The sequence below is a fragment of the Branchiostoma lanceolatum genome, chromosome 15, assembly GCF_035083965.1.
Source record: "Branchiostoma lanceolatum isolate klBraLanc5 chromosome 15, klBraLanc5.hap2, whole genome shotgun sequence".
Classification (NCBI taxonomy): Eukaryota; Metazoa; Chordata; class Leptocardii; order Amphioxiformes; family Branchiostomatidae; genus Branchiostoma; species Branchiostoma lanceolatum.
In genome coordinates, this window is record NC_089736.1 from 17,835,942 (window position 1) to 17,856,772 (window position 20,831).

Consider the following 20,831-nt stretch of genomic DNA (forward strand, 5'->3'; position numbering starts at 1 on the left):
ACTTACCAAAAATCATAACCATCCATCAAGCCCTTCTTGAGTTATTCCCTTTCAAAGTCTGAACCAAAACCTGCTCCTGCAGTTAAAAAAAAGCCGCTAGGGGGCCTAAACCCGTACCACTTACTCTCTGTCCAAAGATCTATGTAACGTCGGGTAACATAAATTCGGGATTTTTCCGATAATGGTTGACTGAAATCAATCTAGCAGAACAATAAACCATCCTTTTTTTCTATTATTCTGTCAGTATCATGTACTATCTTTGCACTAATCATATATATGGTAGATTTTGTCTCTAGTCGTGCTGACACCATAATATTTCAACTTGAAACTACCGTCCGCCGCACGCACAACGACGGTGTTGTCGGACAGGTGTGAACATTATTTCGGGAGAGAAGATTCGTCTTGAATATCTTACCGCTAATTACATTTTATACAGCAGCTATTCGTTCCATCCTTGGCTTGAGGAGAGTGCTGTGGATATAGACGTGTCCAAGTAAAAAAAATACACGAAAAAACGGCCGTACCGCACACATCGGGCCTTCGGTAACATTTTGTTGAGTCGGTATACCGGTAGAATGTCACTCAAAGTCGATCCCCACCGTCATGGCAACGTGTACATTATTCATGGGAAGTTAGCTGGATGCCGTAGCAATGGTTATACTACTATGTCCATGTGTTCCTTTTTATCTCCATGAAAAATGGAGATATAGTTTTGGGTGTGTCTGTGTGTGTGTTTGTCTGTTTGTTTGTTTGTTTGTCTGTCTGTTTGTGTTTCCGCACTACTGTAGTCAGAATAACTCAGGAACCTCTTGTTGGATTACGATGATATTTGGTATGTAGGCAGGTGTTGTGAAGCCGAAGTTCAAGGTCGATTTTGGGCCCCCTGGTATGTGACCTTGGTACTGCAGCAGAACTTCAATTTTTGTATCTTTTGACCTGGACGTGCTGTGGTCTTGATTTTTGGGTGGTAGATAGCTTGTGATGTAATAATGAAGTGGTGTAGGTTTAGGCCCCCTAGCAGCTTTCTCTGGAACTGCAGGGGCGTTTTTGTGAAAATCTTCTCAGGAGATACCTGAACAAAGGAACAACCGATTTCCATGATATTTAGTATGCAGGTAGCTAAGATAGAGATATACACAATGAAGTGCAAATTATGCTAATTAGGACTTAATTTGCATAGCTAATGATGAAAATCTGTATTTGCAGTGTTTTCCATTATCAGACTCAAATACATGTAACGTATGTAGTTTATGGAAAGTGGATCATCAACAGATACCAATTATGCAAATAAATTCCTAATTTGCATCATTAATGCAAAACACCATAATTCATCTAATTGGAAAATTATAGGCCTGTAAATATGATACTTAGCATGCAGGTAGCTTAGACAGAGATATATGTAATGAAGTGCAAATTATGCTAATTGTGACTTAATTTGCATATAATGAGGAAAATCTATATTTGCAGTGTTTTCCATTATCAGACTCAAATACATGTAACATAATGTACTTTATGGAAAGTGGAGCATCAACAGATATCAATTATGCAAATAAATTCCTAATTTGCATAATCAATACAAAAACACCATAATTCATCGAATTGGAAAATTATAGGCCTGTTAATATTGCAACATGTGTAAGTTAGAAAAGGTGTTTATGACCAAGCATATATTTTGGAAATGTGCAAGTCATTTGCATGTATAGAATTGTTCATGGAGATATGAGGTCGTGGAACTCTTGTTGTGTTAGGAGCAAACTTTGAGGAAAATATCGTCTTCAGTCCACTATCACAAGCAACATTTAGACAAAAAAGTGTTCCTCACAAACCTTTGTCGTCTGCTTGACGACAGGATTCTGGGTAATAATATGGCGGCGGGAAAATACACGTGCCGTAGGTTGTAGCAACAAAGAGGAGTTTTGATGATTGATCACACTTAGAATCCAGTTGCAGGTTAGCAAAAGAGATTGTAATGAGTTGTCTTGTAAATAATTGTGTTTAGCAGGCAGGAGATGTGACATTTGTCTTATAAACCAGCGAACAATAGTGCAGTGTGATTCTCCCACGAAGCCCCCAGACTCTGTCAATAAGGGACGGAGAGTTTTTGACGTCGCCAACTTCTAATGCATGGTTATCGAAGCTTTTCAGCCAGTGTTCTGAATACGTTAGTCTATCCAGTTTGCATTGCTGGCGTTATAACTGATTTTGCATCTAGCACATATCCCTAAAATACACCGTTTCTAAAAATGGCTATGAAACGGTTGAAGTATAGTTTGTAAAAAGAACTAAATTGCTGTAAGACCCCAGTTAAAGTTCAGTGTTAAGTTTTATTCAGTTATGTGAAGTTTTGTATGAAATAAACTGTTTTCAAAATCAGCTTCAAGAAATCAATCAATCAATCAATCAATTGTTCGCAGGCATCAGTGTCTGATGCATGGCGGCTGCAGACATGCTCGCCAGGCTGGTCTGCTCTCGGCATAGACCCTCCAGTCGGTTCTGGTGATCCCCAGCCCCTGCTTTTTAAAAAAGCTGACTGGGGCGCATTTGGAAGAAATGAAATAAAAGTTTCTGCATAAAATATGCCAATGAGGTACTCATTAGCATAATTTATGTGGTGCATTCACCTTTCCTAAAGTCACCTACAAATCAAATATGACATCTGTAGCATTTATCGTAAGGGAAATACAAGTTCCTGCATAAATTATGCAAAAAAAGAAGAAGAAGAAAAAGATGAAGAACATGCCAACAAAAACAATAATATTTCCTCCTTATATAAAAAGTAAAAAAAGGAAAAAGGTTTGACGTACCCGGGCTCGAACCAGGGACCTTCCAGTCCCCACCAAGCGTACACTCTCTACGTGCTCACCAACTGAGCTACTTTGACTTGATTGTCCTGACGTGATTTTAAAGATACCGTCCTGATGTTTAAATCTCACTACACGGCACCATATTTTGGTCACCTTTTTGTCCATTTTCTTAACAAAATCAGTTTCTTTTTGTGTAATTTTGTGGTAATATATGTAATATGGCCATTTATGGGGATCTGATAGGGCATATGTACAAGTAAGGATGCCGGCGGAAATGCCCCAATATATGCATGTGGAACGGCTTTTGGGAAGTGCAGTATACGAACCAACCAAACTACCATACCATGCCCTTGCTGCGGTATAATAGATCATAACAGTCATGCATTGCGACATATCCCAGTGTTGTACAAGCGAGGCATTTTTAACGATTCATGTCCATTACAAAACATAAGATTTTAAGGTAAACTGTATATTGTTTTAGCATATCGTTTGCATTGTTAAATATCAATATACATTGTAATATTTTGCAACCGTGCAATATTTTCTATGTTGGGCCCACAGAAGAAAGTGTAAATGCCGGGCCGTGCTGTTGGGCAGGTATAAATGACCAAGCATGCAGGCAGGCAGTGCCCGCCCAGGCAGTCTAACATCGGGTAGTAAGTCACACAACCGCATGGCGGTCATATGGCAAATGGCGGTCGTATGGCAAAAACATTTTCATGATTCAGAAGATGGCCAACCTTGAGCTTCCCACCTTTCTCAATATGTATACTTCTGAATTAATTACACATTCAACTGGTGATATAGAATAATATACATGTGTAACAATCAAGACATCCTGGCATGATAATCACAGCATGATAAAAATAGTCTTAGTGCATATTCCTGTCCAGATGGGCTAAATGCACAGATGACCACACATGGTCTATAAAAGATGCAAAATATAAAACAATCTTTGTGTCAATATTTTTCAGGGAGAAGCCTGTGAAGGAACATCTGAAAAAGGTGTACTCCAGTCTGGCCATTGCCATGCTTGCAGCTGCAGCAGGTGCTTACATCCATCTGATGACTGGATTTATACAGGTACGCATACATGACTTAAACGTGCGCCTGAAATGAAAACTTGGTTAAAGAAGAGTCCGTTGCATAATTGATATCGATATCCATCTCTTTCTCAGTTACATTTGTCATGTGTTTGAGAGTCCTATAATGTCCTCATAAATTATGTAAATGCACACATTATATAGGCCCTGACACTACCAACTCGATTGTGGGTGAATCAGCCCTTTTTGGGTTACTTACTCAACCCAAGAGAGTCAAAATGGGTAAAAAGGGGTGACCTGGTTTGTCATTGTTTCCATGTAGATGTATTGAGTGAAAACGAAATTCACACCTAGGTCATAGAAGAGTAAGATTGGGTGAAAATAGGTTTCACAAATAGGTGTGAAATGACTCCTTGCTGACCAAGTTCTTGATGAAACTGAAAGAAATTGCTATCCTAATGGTACTGCTGAAACTAGGGCAACATTTTGGGGCGGAATTTTCTTTTGGCATGTTGGCTCTACTCAGAAAGCTTTGTTATTCAGCTCACAGGTAAATTTCAAACAATAGAATTTGGAGTGATGCTTTATACAGACAATGAAACAGTCTTCATAAGAAATACAGCAGGCCAGACAGTGCCCAGACACAGATGTGTATTGGACCCTGTTCTAGATTGAGTTAGCTAGTTTGTTTCTGAGAAAAGAAGGACTATACCAAGAACTACGATTTTCACAGATTAGGCAAAAAGCCTACCAAGTTCCATAACTGCAAATTCGCAAGAGGAAGGTCATAATGCTATAGTCAAGGAGAGGTTGGCCACACAAGCATTTCCCTTGCTGCTTCACACTTTGTACCAGAGGTGTTATGAAATGCATGGGTAAAAATGGGTACTTTTTCATTGTGTTCTGTTGCAAAGCAAACGCATGGGGTTTCACCCAAAACTTGCATAATCAGCCCAGGAGAGAACAATGAAGTACCCCTTGTTACTATTTCTTACCCACCCATTTTGGGTTAGTAACCCAAAAAGGGCTGATTCACCCAAAATCGAGTTGGTAGTGTGATTTAAATGCCGCAAGAATGAAAATTTAATCATCATTTTCCAGTACCAAAATAGTATTTTCTCATTAGCTATGCAAACTAGGTCTTAATTTGCGCAATTGATATCTATCCACATTCCTCTTTTTTTCCTCAGTTACACATGTCAGATGTTTGAAAGTTCTAGCATGAAATGCATGGGATTTATGAGCTTTAATTTCCTTATTGATTATGAAAATTAGCTCCTAATTCACATAATTTGTATCTAATTATGTAGATCATTACTCAAGCTATCTACATTACCAAAATTCATGACTTTCTGTCAAACCCTTCTTGAGTTATTTTCTTTCAAATTCTGAAAGTCGGCCCCTGCAGTTACAAAAAAAGCAGTAGGGGGCCCAAACCTACATGTACACTACTTAGTCTCTTCCCCATGGCAAGAGCTACTCTCAACCCAGGGGCTGCTAAAGATTTGGTTTGTCTGTCTAGGGGGGGTGGGGGGGGGGGGGGTCTAAGAGACAATAAAAGTCACCTGCAAGTGCCAGCTGAGGGTGGCTAGAGTGGTGCAAGAACCTTTTGGGGATACACTGTATTGTTGTTTACCAAAGATATACCATTCCTATCCACCTGCTGGGGTTGTCCTTCTATAATTTTGCATGAAGAAAAATGACATGCATCATCAAGACCTCCATTACCGGTACAACTGACATGCTAAATTTCAAATAAATCCATCAAAAGGACCCGGTGTTACAGCAGTGAACACACAAGCCAAGACAAAAACTAGTTCCTCAAACAAATCAAAGTATGAATTCAAAGTGTTATCTTAGCAAACAAGGTTATTGTAGCATGTTCTCATGAATTATGTCAATGCAGCCCTGATTTGCATGATTTATATCTAATGATATTCAACTTTTCTTCCAAATGAATGAATGAAATTCCCATGATTTACCGCAGTGAGTACAGAATATGTAAAACTATTTTCTTAGTAAGCATATCAGATCTTCATTTGCATTTATTGATAACTAATTTGATATTCCTCTCTTTCTCAGTTGCATATGTCACATGTTTGAGAGTCCTATCATAAAATGCTGTGGATTTATAAACTTTCCTCATTAATTGTGCAAATTACTGTATTTCTTGTTTCTTTCACAGACTGTAACTTTATGTTCACTGTTTTCACAGTCACCTATATATGCACCATGAACTTATCATCACTGTGTTAAAAACCTGTTGTAATTATTTATGATTCCTTAACACATCTGTTCTGTAAATCACTTGCTCCCTCCGTGAAGTTAAAGTTCAGTGAAAACGTCTCCATTTTCCTTACACCATGAAATTTTGCTACCGTGAACACTACCAAAAATGCTTTTTCTTATTGTTCTTGTTTCTTCTTATACACAGAAAAACATTTTGTCCATGAGTTAAGAATTATTTTCTGAAGTAATTTTTTCTTAGAAAATTTGTCTTGAAGTATGATTATTCAAGAAAGGGGAGAGAAAAATCCTGATATTTTCTTAAAAATAACCTTGAATTCAATAAAAACAAGAAATTTAGACTTGAATATCTAGAAATTCTTGAGGTTGAAAATGTTGGTAAGAAATACTTTCTGAACTAGAGAATTAGGGAAGTGTTTCTTATTGTGAGAATTTCCATGGAAAGAATCAGACTAATTTTTAAATAATTCGTTCTTATTCACTCTTGAAATTCTCAATTATTACATGATATAAGAAGATTTGTCCACGAGTTACGAAGAATGAGAAAAGCTAGAAAAGTAGGAAAAAAAGTTTCGGTACTGAAGATAAAGTTAATTACAGTTAAAACACCCTCCAGATTAATTTTGGACTTTCTATTGCACTTTGGACTAATGCTTGTAGCCTCTGACAGCTTATACTTACAGAGTTGATATTTTGTGAACAACTTCCTTGCCACTTAATGGATCATAATGACCCCCAGCGGGAGTCGTCACGCGTCGTTGAAAATCGAAAAACCTTCAGATTTTTCCCGAAAATCTTCAGATTTTATGGAAAATCTTCAGATTGTTTGAGATAACCTTCAGATTGTTTGCAAGAATCTTCAGATTGTTTTGAGATTGGTTTCAAAGAACCTTCAGATTGTTTCAAGGAACCTTCAGATTGTTTCAAAGAACCTTCAGATTGTTTCGAACAATCTTCAGATTTTTTAATGTGATCTTCAAATTTATGTTTCAACTTCCTTTAATATTGATTAGTATGATATGAAAATTGATAAGAATGGTTTTATTGTTGTGTGAGTTTTGTACTTTTGATGGGAAAATGGATCTAACCAATCCTGATTAGCTCCTTTCACTTGCAACTCATGGCTTTTAAGTTCTTTGTAGGCTTAAACAGAGCGACCTGTCTTTAATTAAATAGTGCGGACACTACAGCGAACATGACTTAGAATCGTATCACAGGCTAGAGGGCTATTTTCGTCATTTTCTTTTACAAGTGTTTGTGGGACTTCCACATTTCGTGAAGGAGTGGAATGAACACCAGGATGGAATGAACTGCCCACTGGCAATGAAGTTTAGGCACGGTGTGGGGTGTTACGCCCAGAACTGACAGGTCCCGAGTTCAAAACTACTGATATGCCCCAATGCTGTGTCCTTGGAAAAGGCACTTAACACGACTTCACTCACTTCACTTAGGTGTAGATAAGTACCTAGTTTTGGTTAGGGACATTAGCTCCTAAAACAACATGAGCTAATTGATTCATTAGCATACAACCTTGTCTTAACTTACTATTCTATTGAACAATCTGAAATAATTGTCTTTACTTCATTAACATATCTATTTGGAGGAAAGACACTGATGAAAGACAGTGGATACTGTCTGAAACATCTGACTGTTTCAAAATTTTATCCACTTGTCAATGAGTAACTATTTTTGGGGTATCTTTGGCAGGTGGAAGAAGTTGGCAGAAGTTAGGTGACATCATGCTAACTTCTGCCAGTGGACATTATATGGTGGCAGGTGGCGAGGTTGACAGAAGTAACACACTTGATGTTGTAGCTTTTGATAGTAGCCAGGGTAGGATAAAAGAGGCAGAAGTTAGCTGTCGTCATTCCACTCCTTCATTTTGTTCATGAAGGAGTGGAAGGACAAGAAATAGCCATGCCTTTTAGTACCAGATCTATTAACCAAGGATTGATGTGTTCAAAAATTCGTATTTCCTGAGAACGATTAGTAGAATGGAACTCATTGTCATCAGATGCTGTAGGAACACCTTCACTGCATAGCCTCAAAGAACGATTGCAGTCATATGTTCAAAAGTTTAATATAACCAGCTGCTGCCGCGCCGCGTGCCTGGGAAGCTGGCTATACAGATACAGATACAGTCATGGTAACTTCTGTCAGTGGCAATGTTAGGGTGGTTGAAGTTGTCTAAGATAATATACAATGTAATCAAACTTCTAGTACGGTAGGGCTGTATAAATTTGAACGTGAAGCCTTAAAATCCCTAGTCTGAATTAAAATGAACTTGACTGTGTAATGTTACAATACAACGTTAACGTTGCTCTGTTACTCTGTTTGTTACAGTTTTAGAGGATGACTAGAAAAATTTTTTAACTTCAAAAAGAAATAAAAGATTGTGCGGTGCAATATTGTAATATTATAATATATACTTCTCAGCAAGGGTGTATCATAGCTATTTTAAAGTTAGTTGTAGCGAAAAACAGCTTTAAACACAGTGACAGTGAGGAACATAAACTCAAATAAAGTATGGGTAAGCATTGATAATGAAATGAATGATCAGGCATTCTAAAAGTTTCTAAATCTGGAGCCACATAAATGTTAGTCAGTGCACGGCACTGCATGTGATACTGCCATTACTGTATGTTGTGTCCAGCAAAACTTGACAGAGATGATTTGTTAATAGCTTTTTAATTGAAAGGGAGGGGAACCTATGATTGTAGGACTATGACATTCATTAAGGCCTGGCTCCCCAGGGGCCGTGGTTGATTGAACGAAACAAACACAGTCCAAAAAGGAAAGCTAACATAATCATTTTTTAGTGTTTTGGCCACACCGGTTACTTGATTTGTGGACATTGAAAGGGGACAAAAATATAGCAGACAGACATCATCAGAAGCAGAGGACAGGCAGAAAAAAACTGCTTGAATAAAACTGAGTGCTCTGAAGGCCTAAACATGGTCCACAATATTTTGATCTTTAATCTGAGTGCTGAGAACCCAAAAATTTGTTGCTGTTCAATCTTCTCAGGGATCATCATCGTCATTTTGGCTGAGAGATGTTGAGAGAAATCCTATTTCGAGTTGTCTAGTTCATTCATATTCTTTTCTAGCACGCTGATTGGTCCCTTCTGTCAGAGCTCCATATGCTATCTCAGCAGGGATCACCCCATCCCAGAATGACCTTATTTACCGACAAGGCTGTAGTACCTGCATTTTGGTATATAGAAAGTGTTATCATGACGATTTTACAAAGATCTGAAGAAAACTCTATTTCATTGTCTGTGTATGACATTAAATGAACTCCATGTTTTTGGTCATTTCTTTCGGCCATTTCTGAGAAGTGTGGTCCCTAGTAAGATGTGGTCCCTACAGAGATACCATGTGGAGAAAGTCGTTAAGCTGAGTGACAAGGACAAGGCTTCCCGTGGAGCTTTGAAGGGACCAATCAGCATGCTAGGCCAGAATCTGGACAGATACATTTATTCCAGACACTTGAATGGCAGTGATCTCAGACTGCTTGGTGAAGGGTAGAGCCTGGAACTGAAACAAAATGACACTCAAGCTAGTCGGTTATGATATGCAAGGAAGATGATGGGTAGCCCGAGTGTCATCCTTGTTAGTTCCTAGAGTTTGGGCTAGATGATGGGGTTGATAGGTATATTGTTATGATGATGACTAAAGAGAAAGTTCATGGCCAAAGGCTTAATTGCAAGTACATGTAACAAGGAAAGTACAGACAGACAATGATGAACAGTATAACATGTGACTACTCTAGTCTTAACCACTGACACTTACATGTAGTTCTAACTAATATTGGGTCCCATTCATTCTGTGTGTGATGCATGTTATTGTCATTGTCATTGTCATTGTTAAGAAGAGAGTAGTTTTCTTCTTGTCTGTAAACGTGGTGGGAAAAAGGTGACCTCATGATTAGTCTCATTTCTTTTGTGGTCATAGAAGGGCCAACTTGAGATAACTTACACCATTCTGCACTCAGTTCCAACTTTCAAGAAAGTTCTGCATATCATTTCATTTCGGTACCACTACAACTACAATAGAACCTAACTTTTATATAATTTCCTGGCAAATAATTCCTTTCAACTGTTGCAGAGATGATGACCAATTAGCACATCATTAAGAACAGTTCACAGCCTGCTATAGCTCCTCCCATGCCAGAGCAAGCCCAGAGAATGAAATGCAGGCATTCACACTCAGTGACCCACTCAGGTTTCAGTAAAAGCTGAGAGCAGGCCTCCCTGGGGAGAATTCAAAGACAAACCATTTGCCTCCAGGACTATACCAACTTTATGAAAGGGGGAAGCTAGGAACAATACATTGTGGTCACACAAGGTTATAGTGAAAAGGAGAAACACCTTCCCAGATGGCTTTCCTGTCTGACAAAGTTAGTCAAGAAAGCACATCGTTATGCAGAGACAAAATTTCTGCTTCCTTTGTACTGTATGAGCAAAGATGTGTTACCCCCAGCTTACTTCTGGGTACACAGATGGTAGTTTGGATACAGTCCTGTCCATATTTGCTCTAACCAGCTTGGTTGATGTCAGCTGATCTTCAAGCAGATGTAGGGTCTGACATATTGCTTTCCACATGGCACGCATATATGCGTCTCTCTAATGGTCCTTTATATATGACAGCGTCACCTGTACCCTTATACTACTAGTAGAGATTTAGTGTTAGCCAGCAAGGAGGCCAACAAATCAATGATTTTAAACCACCTTGGAGCAACTATGGGAGCCATACAGTAGACATGGTACATGTAGATGGTGTAGTATGCTAGTACAGTCATATCAGCATTCCGAAGGAGACTGCATTGGAGGGGTACATAAAGCCTGCACCCTTGTTGTAGTAAAGGAGCTTTTGGGCATCAAACTTTGCATGTAAAAGAGCCCAACACGAGTGGGGGTGACCCTGGAACCAAAACGTGCTTGGCTAAAAACATTTGAGCCGTAACAAAGCCACATTACACTATTAATAAATAGCTAATGATAAAGCGTAATGAATTTTCCTCAGACTGTTTTGCAGACTGAGGTACATGTAAGCTAACTGGGATGACACAGGTCTATGCAATTCTAACACCATCGCCAGGATTTCTTAGCCTCTACCAGGCTCCATCCAATCGCTGGGAAAATAGTTGAAATAGGCCAAATAATTAAATAGAGTGTCCGGGGTAGTCCGCTATACAAGGTAGTCCCCTATTGAGCTTCACTGTACCCCTGGCATACTATTCACTCTACTTGGCCGATTACTACTATTTTCCGAGCGATCGGACGGAGCCTGGTAGAGGCTAAGGATTTTTCTTCTTCTTTTACTTTAAAGCTAAGAAATGTTTGCCTTATCCAACCATTAGGACTGTATGTCCTTGGCCAAAAAAGGATTGTAGCATCAGGGCACACTATATTATATAGACCTTATATATAAACTTTATAGACCGGTGGATCCAAAGAAGAATTGTAGATATGTAATTTTTTGTTTAAATCCTCCCACACCATTATTGATGTATAGGGCGGTGCCCATCTCCGTTTCATAGCCCTGGGCCACACTGTTGTGCAATCACTGTAGCAGGGGGCTAGTCCACTGGCAGTGAAGTGTGTATAACTTCCATACTGTTTCACAAGTATGTACCATCTTTACAAAGTCTTTGGTATGACTCAGAATTGGTCGAATATAAATATAATACCATTTCAAAGGATTTATCAACAGTTGTGTCAACTTGAGCTAGCAAAACCAATTCTCTGCCCAACTTCTCAGACTGGTAAATTTGGTTATTCTTCAGTACTGGACAATTTTCAATAGCCTCTACCAGGCCCCATCCTATCGTTGGGAAAATAGTAGAAATCGGCCGAGGTACTCTGATATACAGGGTAGTCCGCTATACAGTGAACTTGAGTGAAGTTCAAGTATCGATTGAGCTTCACTGTATAGCGGACTACCCTGTATAGCGGAGTACCTTGGTCGATTTCTATTATTTTCCCAACGACAGGACGGGCCTGGTAGAGGCTATATTTTCAAGTCTATAAACTGGTGGCTGATTGATCCCAGATGTACTGTTGTCAGCACTGCCCACGGGCACTGCCTGTGGTCTCTACTCTCTGGTGTTGTTGGGCTTGGGCTTATTATCATGATCAGATCTCCTCTTTGGGAGTCTAGTCTCAAGAGACCATCTGTGTACCTCTTGCATGAAGTGGGTTTTTATCATAAACAGCCCATGAAGAGGCCCTGCTGAAACTCAGCTCAGCTCAGCCTGGCTCAGCCTGAATGCCAGACCGTGGGATAGATATTTTGGAGATTGGGGGTCTGGCATCCAGGCTATACCGAAAGCTTTGAAAGCTGTGTAAGAAGAATATTTCATTCAGTTAAGTCTCTAAATAAACAGGGTGTGAATGCACATCCTTCTGCCCCTTTGTTTTCATTTCTATCTCTTGCTAAATGTTCAAGAGCACATACGGGTAGATCGTTTCTTAATTTCAAAACTTCTTGCCACCAACACATGATGATCACCAAATTGTCTGGTGGATTTGTATCATCGTAGTACTGATACTGTTTGACCTTAAACATTTGGCACTCGATCTCTACCGGAGAGTGTAGTCTCCAGCAAAACCAGTTCAAATCTCAACTAGATCGACATTGGAAGGAGCTAATGCACGAGCACAGCGGAAGAAAATAGACCAGTCCACAACAGGCGCTGCCTTCCTCAAGACGGTTTGAATTTATCATGCTTGAAAAAACAAACCTTCTCATCAATACAAATTTACCTTTTGAGATCACTGCTTATCTCAATTCATTTTTTTGTACATGAAGTTGGTACAGATCTGTCATGATCCTGAAAAGCCCAGGCAAAGGGCTGAAAGATCCTGAAAAGCCCAGGCAGAGTTCCTTGAATGGCCCTGCCCCAGCTCCTAGATTCCACCATTGAAGGATCCTTGATTCCACAAGCTGGTGGCTGGTGGTAACAAGGAAACTCTTGGCCTGGGAATGCCCAGGGGAGGAAGTCCTGTAACTAATTAGTCATCCAAGCTGATCATATCTTCCTATCCCTAGGAAAGAGCCCATTCTTTTCATGTGCAGTATATTCCTTGGTACATATACATTATAGAACTAGTTTTTTAAAGTCATTGGCACTTAACTCATCATCATCATTGGCACTATTAACTCACAATTGCATAAAAATATTGCAAATAGTTTGCTGGATGTCTGTTTGGATGGCAGCTCTACTCTCTCTTTACTGTCTTGTGTCAATAATGATTTCAGCAGGGGTTCCTCCCAGATGGGAAGACCAGGCAACACTAGGATCTGAGATAGCTTATTATATTTAACTCTCCAAGAATACATGTGTAGAAATCGACCGAGGTACTCCGCTATACACTACAGGGTATAGTCCGCTATCCAGTGAAGCTCAAGTGTATGTAATAGGGTGCTATAGGGCTACTTTGTAATATCCCTAATGTTTATTGTACATTCAAAGATTTCCTTAGGATGATATCCGTACTGATGATCTGTTCTAAAGTTTCCATATCTCTCTTACAGATCTTGTAGTCAGCAGCAAATGATCATTTCAAGCTGTGCCTGCTACTACAGTTAGCAAGTCCAGTAGTAATGGAGTGGGCGGAGTAGTGGGAAATGACTTCTCCTCCCAATCAATTAAAGAGCTATTAACAAGTCATCACCTCTCTAAATAGATGATATCAACAGCTACTGTCCTTTCAACACAGAATAATGGCCACTGCAAAACATGAGAAACCAACAAATGAGTAAGAAATTTTACTTTCAATCAAAGACAACTTGAAGAGATGTTTTCTAGGTCTTGTCTAGGCCTATGATTAGTATGAATCCATCTATGCTGACACATGGAGAGCCATAGAATGCTGAAAGTAGGGAAAGCATAATAGAGTTTTGGCAAACAACACACAAATCCTGTGCATGGTGTCTTAAGGAGCTACACCTACAATGTAGGTGTATTCTAACCTACTGTATGGTTGTGCCAGTCATGAATGTTGAAGGTGGTAGTAATTTGTCTGCATCTGTTTTCTGTGTAGTTGGATACTGAGGTGACAGCCAAGTTCCACTCATACATGTTTTATATCATTTTGAATCTACACGTGTATGCTTGCCCTATATGTGATACCCTGGCAAACATAAATCTCCAAGAAGATATACATGTAGGGTCCAGCTTGTTTAACACAACTTGGTTCAGCAAGTCTTTCCACTGGTGAGAGAACTCTCTTTATCTGCTTGGAGATGACTTGATGTAACACTGCTTCGTATTGCATGCACAATGTTTAACAAGAAGGCACAGGGCTCGAAATTCATTTTTGGAAATAGGTGCACTGGTGCACCCGACAAAAAAAAATTAGGTGCACAGAAAACATTTTGGGTGCACCACATAAAATAAAGTTGAATGTCAGCAAAACAAAATTACCAAGTTTAACGCTCTTAAGAACTACAACCTGTAATTCTATAGCTAACTAGATACATCAAGTAGAATACAACGAAGGGTAATTTTAGCTATTCTGTCTAAAAGGCAAGTAAGTCAAGATACTTACATTTCTGTATTCTCCGTATACTAGTGTACAATAGTACCCTTACCTTATAGCCTACAAAAATATCTAGGTGCACTGGTGCACCCACAGTCACAAATTAGGTGCACAGCTCCAATTTTGGGTGCACTGAGGCATCTTCAGAAGTTGCATTCTTGCCACATAATGATATATCAACTGCATGCAAGCTTAAAAAAAACTAAAATGTCATGGATAAAACACATCTTTGAAGACCTATAACCCAGGTTGATCAAATGGTTGCAATAACAATGAACAAGCCAAATATCTACCGCAAAGTAGCAATACACATAGCAGCTGAATTTTGAACCCACGACTGTTTTATGAAATCACAAATTTTCTGCTGTCATTTACAAGTTAGTACCTGTAACACAACCAGTGATGGAAATTTATATGTATAACTACATTGCATATCACATTGGAAGCCGATGCTGTCTCGGAAGCGGTAAAAGTCCATGACTTGACATAGGTAATTTATTATAATAATGAGGAGTTATTACCATTCGTACGGTTGTCAACAATACACATGTAGAGCTGACAGTTGATTCAAGTGGATTTTTATTTTCATCTAGTGTCAAACCCATGGCATTATGACAACTGCATCCAAATGCAGTATTCATCATTATACCACCAAAACAATAGTAAGCGTACGTTTGTTATCCAGGGCTTGAGGGGCGAACGAGGATAAATATTGCAGTCAGGTTCGATATGAGGCTCCGATCAAAATCGTTGTTCCCGAGAACATGGATTTCTCTGCCAACTCTGTTTAACAACTACATAATGTTCGCTAAGTTCGCGCTATCTAAAGACAGGTCGCTCTGTTTAAGCCCACAAAGAACTGTTCGACTTTAAAGCCATGAGTTGCAAGTGAAAGGAGCTAATCAGGATTGGTTAGATCCATTTTCCCATCAAAAGTACAAAACTCACACAACAATAAAACCATTCTTATCAATTTTCATATCATACTAATCAATATTAAAGGAAGTTGAAACATAAATTTGAAGATCACATTAAAAAATCTGAAGATTATTCGAAACAATCTGAAGGTTCTTTGAAACAATCTGAAGGTTCCTTGAAACAATCTGAAGGTTCTTTGAAACCAATCTCAAAACAATCTGAAGATTCTTGCAAACAATCTGAAGGTTATCTCAAACAATCTGAAGATTTTCCATAAAATCTGAAGATTTTCGGGAAAAATCTGAAGGTTTTTCGATTTTCAACGGCGCGTGACGACCCCCGCTGGGGGTCATTATGATCCATTAAGTGGCAAGGAAGTTGTTCACAAAATATCAACTCTGTAAGTATAAGCTGTCAGAGGCTACAAGCATTAGTCCAAAGTGCAATAGAAAGTCCAAAATTAATCTGGAGGGTGTTAGTAGCTCCTGATTTGCATGATTTATATCCAATTGACTAGATTATTAGTCAAGCTATCTACATACCAAAAATCAGTACGATCTGTCAACCCCTACTTGAGTTATTCTCTCAAAGTCCGCCCCTGCTGTCCACACACACAAAAGGTACCTAAAACATAAACTTCTTGGTGAAGGTATTTAGAATTTCCTTAAAACCTGTTTCCATTTATGTCCAAGTAGTTGTTAATCACAACACTAGCTAGATACTCAAGTCAGTGTTGCAAGCCGGACCCACAAGATAATTGACCCTAGCTTAGCTGGTGTGTTAGGCCCAAGGGGGGTTATACCAGCTATACAGATACAGATATTATTGTGCCAGCTTGGAAATCGCTTGCTGGCCATGGGCATGTAAGCTTGCTGGCAACAGCTGTGGGCCGTTCCACACCTTCAACATTTATATGGGTGTCCTTCTGTATTATTACATTACCCATAAAAACTGCTACGTGCCCCAAATCAATGTGCATTATTTCACTCAACTAGTAGATTGAACACTACAGGCCAATTTGAAAGTACATACAAATGCATCAAAATCAATGGATCTTGAGTTACATGTATAGCTGCAAACAAACAGACACAACCAATGCCAATACCTCCAAAGGAAGTGAACTTCAGAGGGAACAATACTCTCCAGACTCCATCAAGTTCACTGAGAATGAATGAATGAATGAAGGTTTCTTTTAGTATACTGTCTTGTGCCTTATGCGCCCAGCCCGTGTGGGCTTATGACATACCAATATGATAAATGATACATACATTGAGATACATGTAACAACAGAGATACAGAATAACAAAATCAACATTATTTTACAGAAGGTTGAAATTTGATAAACAGATTATGGACAATTGCTGGACAGATAGACCAAATCACAAAAAGTTTGGAAACTTTACTTTGGTTGAGCATATTTCCGTTGTTTCTTGATCAATTTCAATGCATTATATATTGTTGGAAAGCTTCTGCAATTCCCTTTCCTTTGATGCCAAACTTATTGTAATTGCAATCTCATGGAGCGAGCACCAGGCCTTCTTACGCGAGTGGGTTGTAGAAAAAAAGTGCCCAAATTTCCCTGATACAGTGATACACTGTGTTGTGGTGTCGTCCGTATCATGAATAGAACGGTGAGTGGAGGAATGTTATGTTCACAGCTAAAGATGATAGTCGATTTATTTCTGTTGGATTACTGTTGGAAGGGTAAATGAAAGTGTTGAAGCGGCGAGGAGAACCCTATGCCGACTGATGCACAGATAGACTCAGTCTGACAGTGTTTGTTGGAGTCAGTGTCATGGTGTGAGGCAGTACAGAGGAAAAACAGGCTTATCATCCTAAGCAACCTCGATGTGTCAATAAGACATAGAGACACCTTTCTCAATCCAGTCACATTTCCTGGATCCTTCCCTCTGCAAGATGACAGTGCACGTCCATACAGAATGAGAGTCATTTCAGACTACCTCCAGGATGCAGGAATACAGAGGATAGAATGGCCTTCCTGCAGCCCAGATCTCAACACAATTGAACACCTCTCAGACTCTGATCACTGATCACCTTGGGTGAGCTGTGCATGCAATAATGATCAACAGAACAACACTGGTTGATGTGACGACTCCTTGTGGAAGAATGACCAGGAACCGCGTAAAACTGGTGACAAGCATGAGGAGGATGTGTCGGGCTGTGGTGACAGGGCATGGCTTGTGTACTCAGTATTAATTCATTTTTGTGTGGATGAAGAGTAACCTTGGCTTTCATATTAATGTGTTTTGTTGATTCAAGTTTCATATTACCCTCATACTCAAGCCACGTGCTACCAGCAGAAGAAAAAATACTGAATTGAGCGTTTGACATTAGTAGGGTAATCTGGGCACTTTTTTTTATGTGACTCGCTCGCATAAGCAGGCCTGGTGCCCGTTCCATTTATTTACAATCATAATAAGTTTGGTATCCTGGGAAAGAAAAATCAAGCTTTGTAATGATATATAAATCATTGAAATTGATTGAGAAACAACAGAGATTTCCAAACTTTTTGTGCCGAGTTTATATACAGACAAACTGAAAACCATATAGTAAAGTAAGTAAGATGATTTGAATGACAACAATGTTAATGTTGTAATTTACTGGGCTTGAATCAAAATTCAAAAGCTTTCAATGACATTTATCAAGGTAGAGCATGTTCCAGATACTTCAGTGCACCAAACTACAACACTATCACTGATATTCCTCATATGCTAAATGGAGAAGCTAAAGAAACAAACAAGCAAACAAAGGTTTGGACTTCAAGCTATGCTGTAAGTCACAATTTAAAAAGTTTTAAAGCTGCACGGTTTATGTAACACAAATGTATGTAGGTCCTGTCCTTAGTTCTGAAGAATCCCTGTTTCTCTTCTTTACAGTCTAGGAGGGAAAGTGAGAACAGAAAAGTATGTTAACCTTAAACATTTGAATAAAACAACTCTTTGTTTGTCCAGGGTGGTTTCCTGTCTGCTATCGCCTCCATCGGCCTGCTGATCTGGCTGGGGATGACTGACAATGCTCCCAGGAACCAGCTCAAGCGTCTGGGAATCATGGGAGGGTTCGCCTTCTGTGTTGGTAGGTCATTCAATAGACACAAAACACTTCACCCCATTACCCATACTGCTTTGTAGCCCAGTTTCACAGACAAAAATAGCAGCACTAAAGATGTATGTCAATGCTGGATCGTGTATGTTGGGAATATCAGCGACACACACACATAGAAAGGCACGCAACATACGCACAAACATACCAATGAAAATATTAATTTTACTCCCAGTGAAACAATGGAGTTGTTCTCTTGCATATATGCAAACACTGTTACAGTACTGTAGCTATATAGTACTCTCACTGTATACTATGTGGGGGGCCATAGAAGGAGTGTTCTCATCTCGGTCCCTGCGAATCCTTCTACCACACCACCGCTACTGCTACTACAACCACTACAACTTCGCCTCGACCATCATGGCGACGAGCAGCCGACCGGTTGATGAGGCTCAGCGTCTGACTCACACAGGTCCTTGTCAGGACTGGCACTGAGCATCGTCTCATTCAACACGGAAGGCCTTACTGGTGCCAAGCAAGATCTCCTGGCCGAACTCTGTGTATCAAACAATTGTGATATATGTGACACACCGTGGGCCTACAAAATCCCGCCCACACATCAATGGTATGACCCTCATAGGGGAGAGACCACATGACCAGCATAGAAGCGCCATCCTTATACAAGACGGGCTTAATGTCGATAAGTTCTCTCTGTCCGACATGAACAATGTTGAAGTCCTGTCCATTGCTCTTCAGGGAATCAGTGTAAGCTCGGTCTACAAACCACCAGCAGAGACTTTTAGCCTCCCAAAGGAAGTCACTGATGGCCAACTTAATATAATAGTAATTGGAGACTTTAACAGCCATAGCACCACCTGGGGCTATCTGCAAACCAATGAAGATGGCGACCTCATTGTAAACTGGGCTGATGCAATCCAAATGTCCCTCATACATGACCCAAAACTGCCAGCCTCCTTCAACAGCTGTAGATAGAGATGTGGATACAACCCTGACCTTGAGTTTGCCTCTAACACCATCGCTAGTCAATGTGAGAAGGTAGTGCTGCATCCAATCCCACACTCCCAACACCGCCCAATTGCACTTAGTAATACTTAGGGTAAATGCTGTCATTGTACCACAAACAGTCCCATTCCGACGGCGGTTTAACCTGAAGAAGGCCAACTGTCAAAATGATTTTAACCTTTATGACTGACGTATTTAGTGTTTCTCATCAATCATAAATCATACCAGTTGATCGTCTTCAGCCAAAGAACAGATGTTGTCCAAAGTATGAGCTTATGAAAGAAGGTTATGCTAACATTTATCATCAATTATGCAAATGAGGTCCTTATTAGCATAATTTGATTCAACGATGTTCACATTCACATAACTTTCAAATGCCACAAGTATGAAATTGCCATCATTTACCTGTATGTAATTATAGTAGTTTCTCATTAATTATGCAAGTTACGCCTACAATTGCATATTTTCTATCTATAACATTCCTCTCTTCCTTAGTTACAAGTGTCACATATTTGAATAGTCATATCCTGGAACACAGAGGGCTTTTGAAATTGTCCCATTAGTTATGCAAATGAGAAAATCTGATTTGCATAATTATATCTAATCATACAAAGCATCACGTAACCTATCTACATACCAAAAATCAAGCCCATTCATTAAGCCCATCTTGAGTTATAGCATTTTCTCATTAATTATGCAAATGAGGTCTTCATTTGCATAATTGATATCTATTTATATTTCTCTCCTCCTCAGTTACATGTCACATGTTTTAGAGTCCTATCATGGAATTTGGCGGATGTATAAACTTTCCTCATTAATTATGCAAATTACATACTTATTTTCATAATAAGTATCTAATCATGTACATCATCACTCAAGCTATCTACTTACAAAAAATCAAAACCATCCATCAAGCCAATTTTGAGTTATAGTATTTCCTCATTAATTTTGCAAATGAGGTCATCATTTGCATAGTTGATATCTATTAATATTTCTCTCCTCCTCAGTTACATATGTCACAAGTTTGAGAGTCCAATTATGGAATTTGGCCAATGTATATACTTTCCTCATTAATTATGCAAATTAGATACTTATTTGCATAATAAGTATCTAATCATGTACATCATCACTCATGACAAGCTATCTACCTACCAAAAATCATGACCATCCATCAAGCCCTTCTTGAGT

The 20,831-nt window shown here is 39.2% G+C and overlaps 1 protein-coding gene across 1 annotated transcript in view; it reads left to right on the forward strand.

Annotated features, from left to right (window-relative positions):
* The window catches only part of LOC136421174 (bax inhibitor 1-like), a 100,021-nt gene that overhangs the window by 54,939 nt on the left and 24,251 nt on the right, over window positions 1–20,831 (forward strand). The window contains exons 3-4 of the mRNA XM_066408344.1: window positions 3,779–3,887; window positions 18,533–18,653. Coding sequence (XP_066264441.1) covers window positions 3,779–3,887; window positions 18,533–18,653 — 230 coding nt within the window. The remainder of the gene's footprint in view (window positions 1–3,778; window positions 3,888–18,532; window positions 18,654–20,831) is intronic.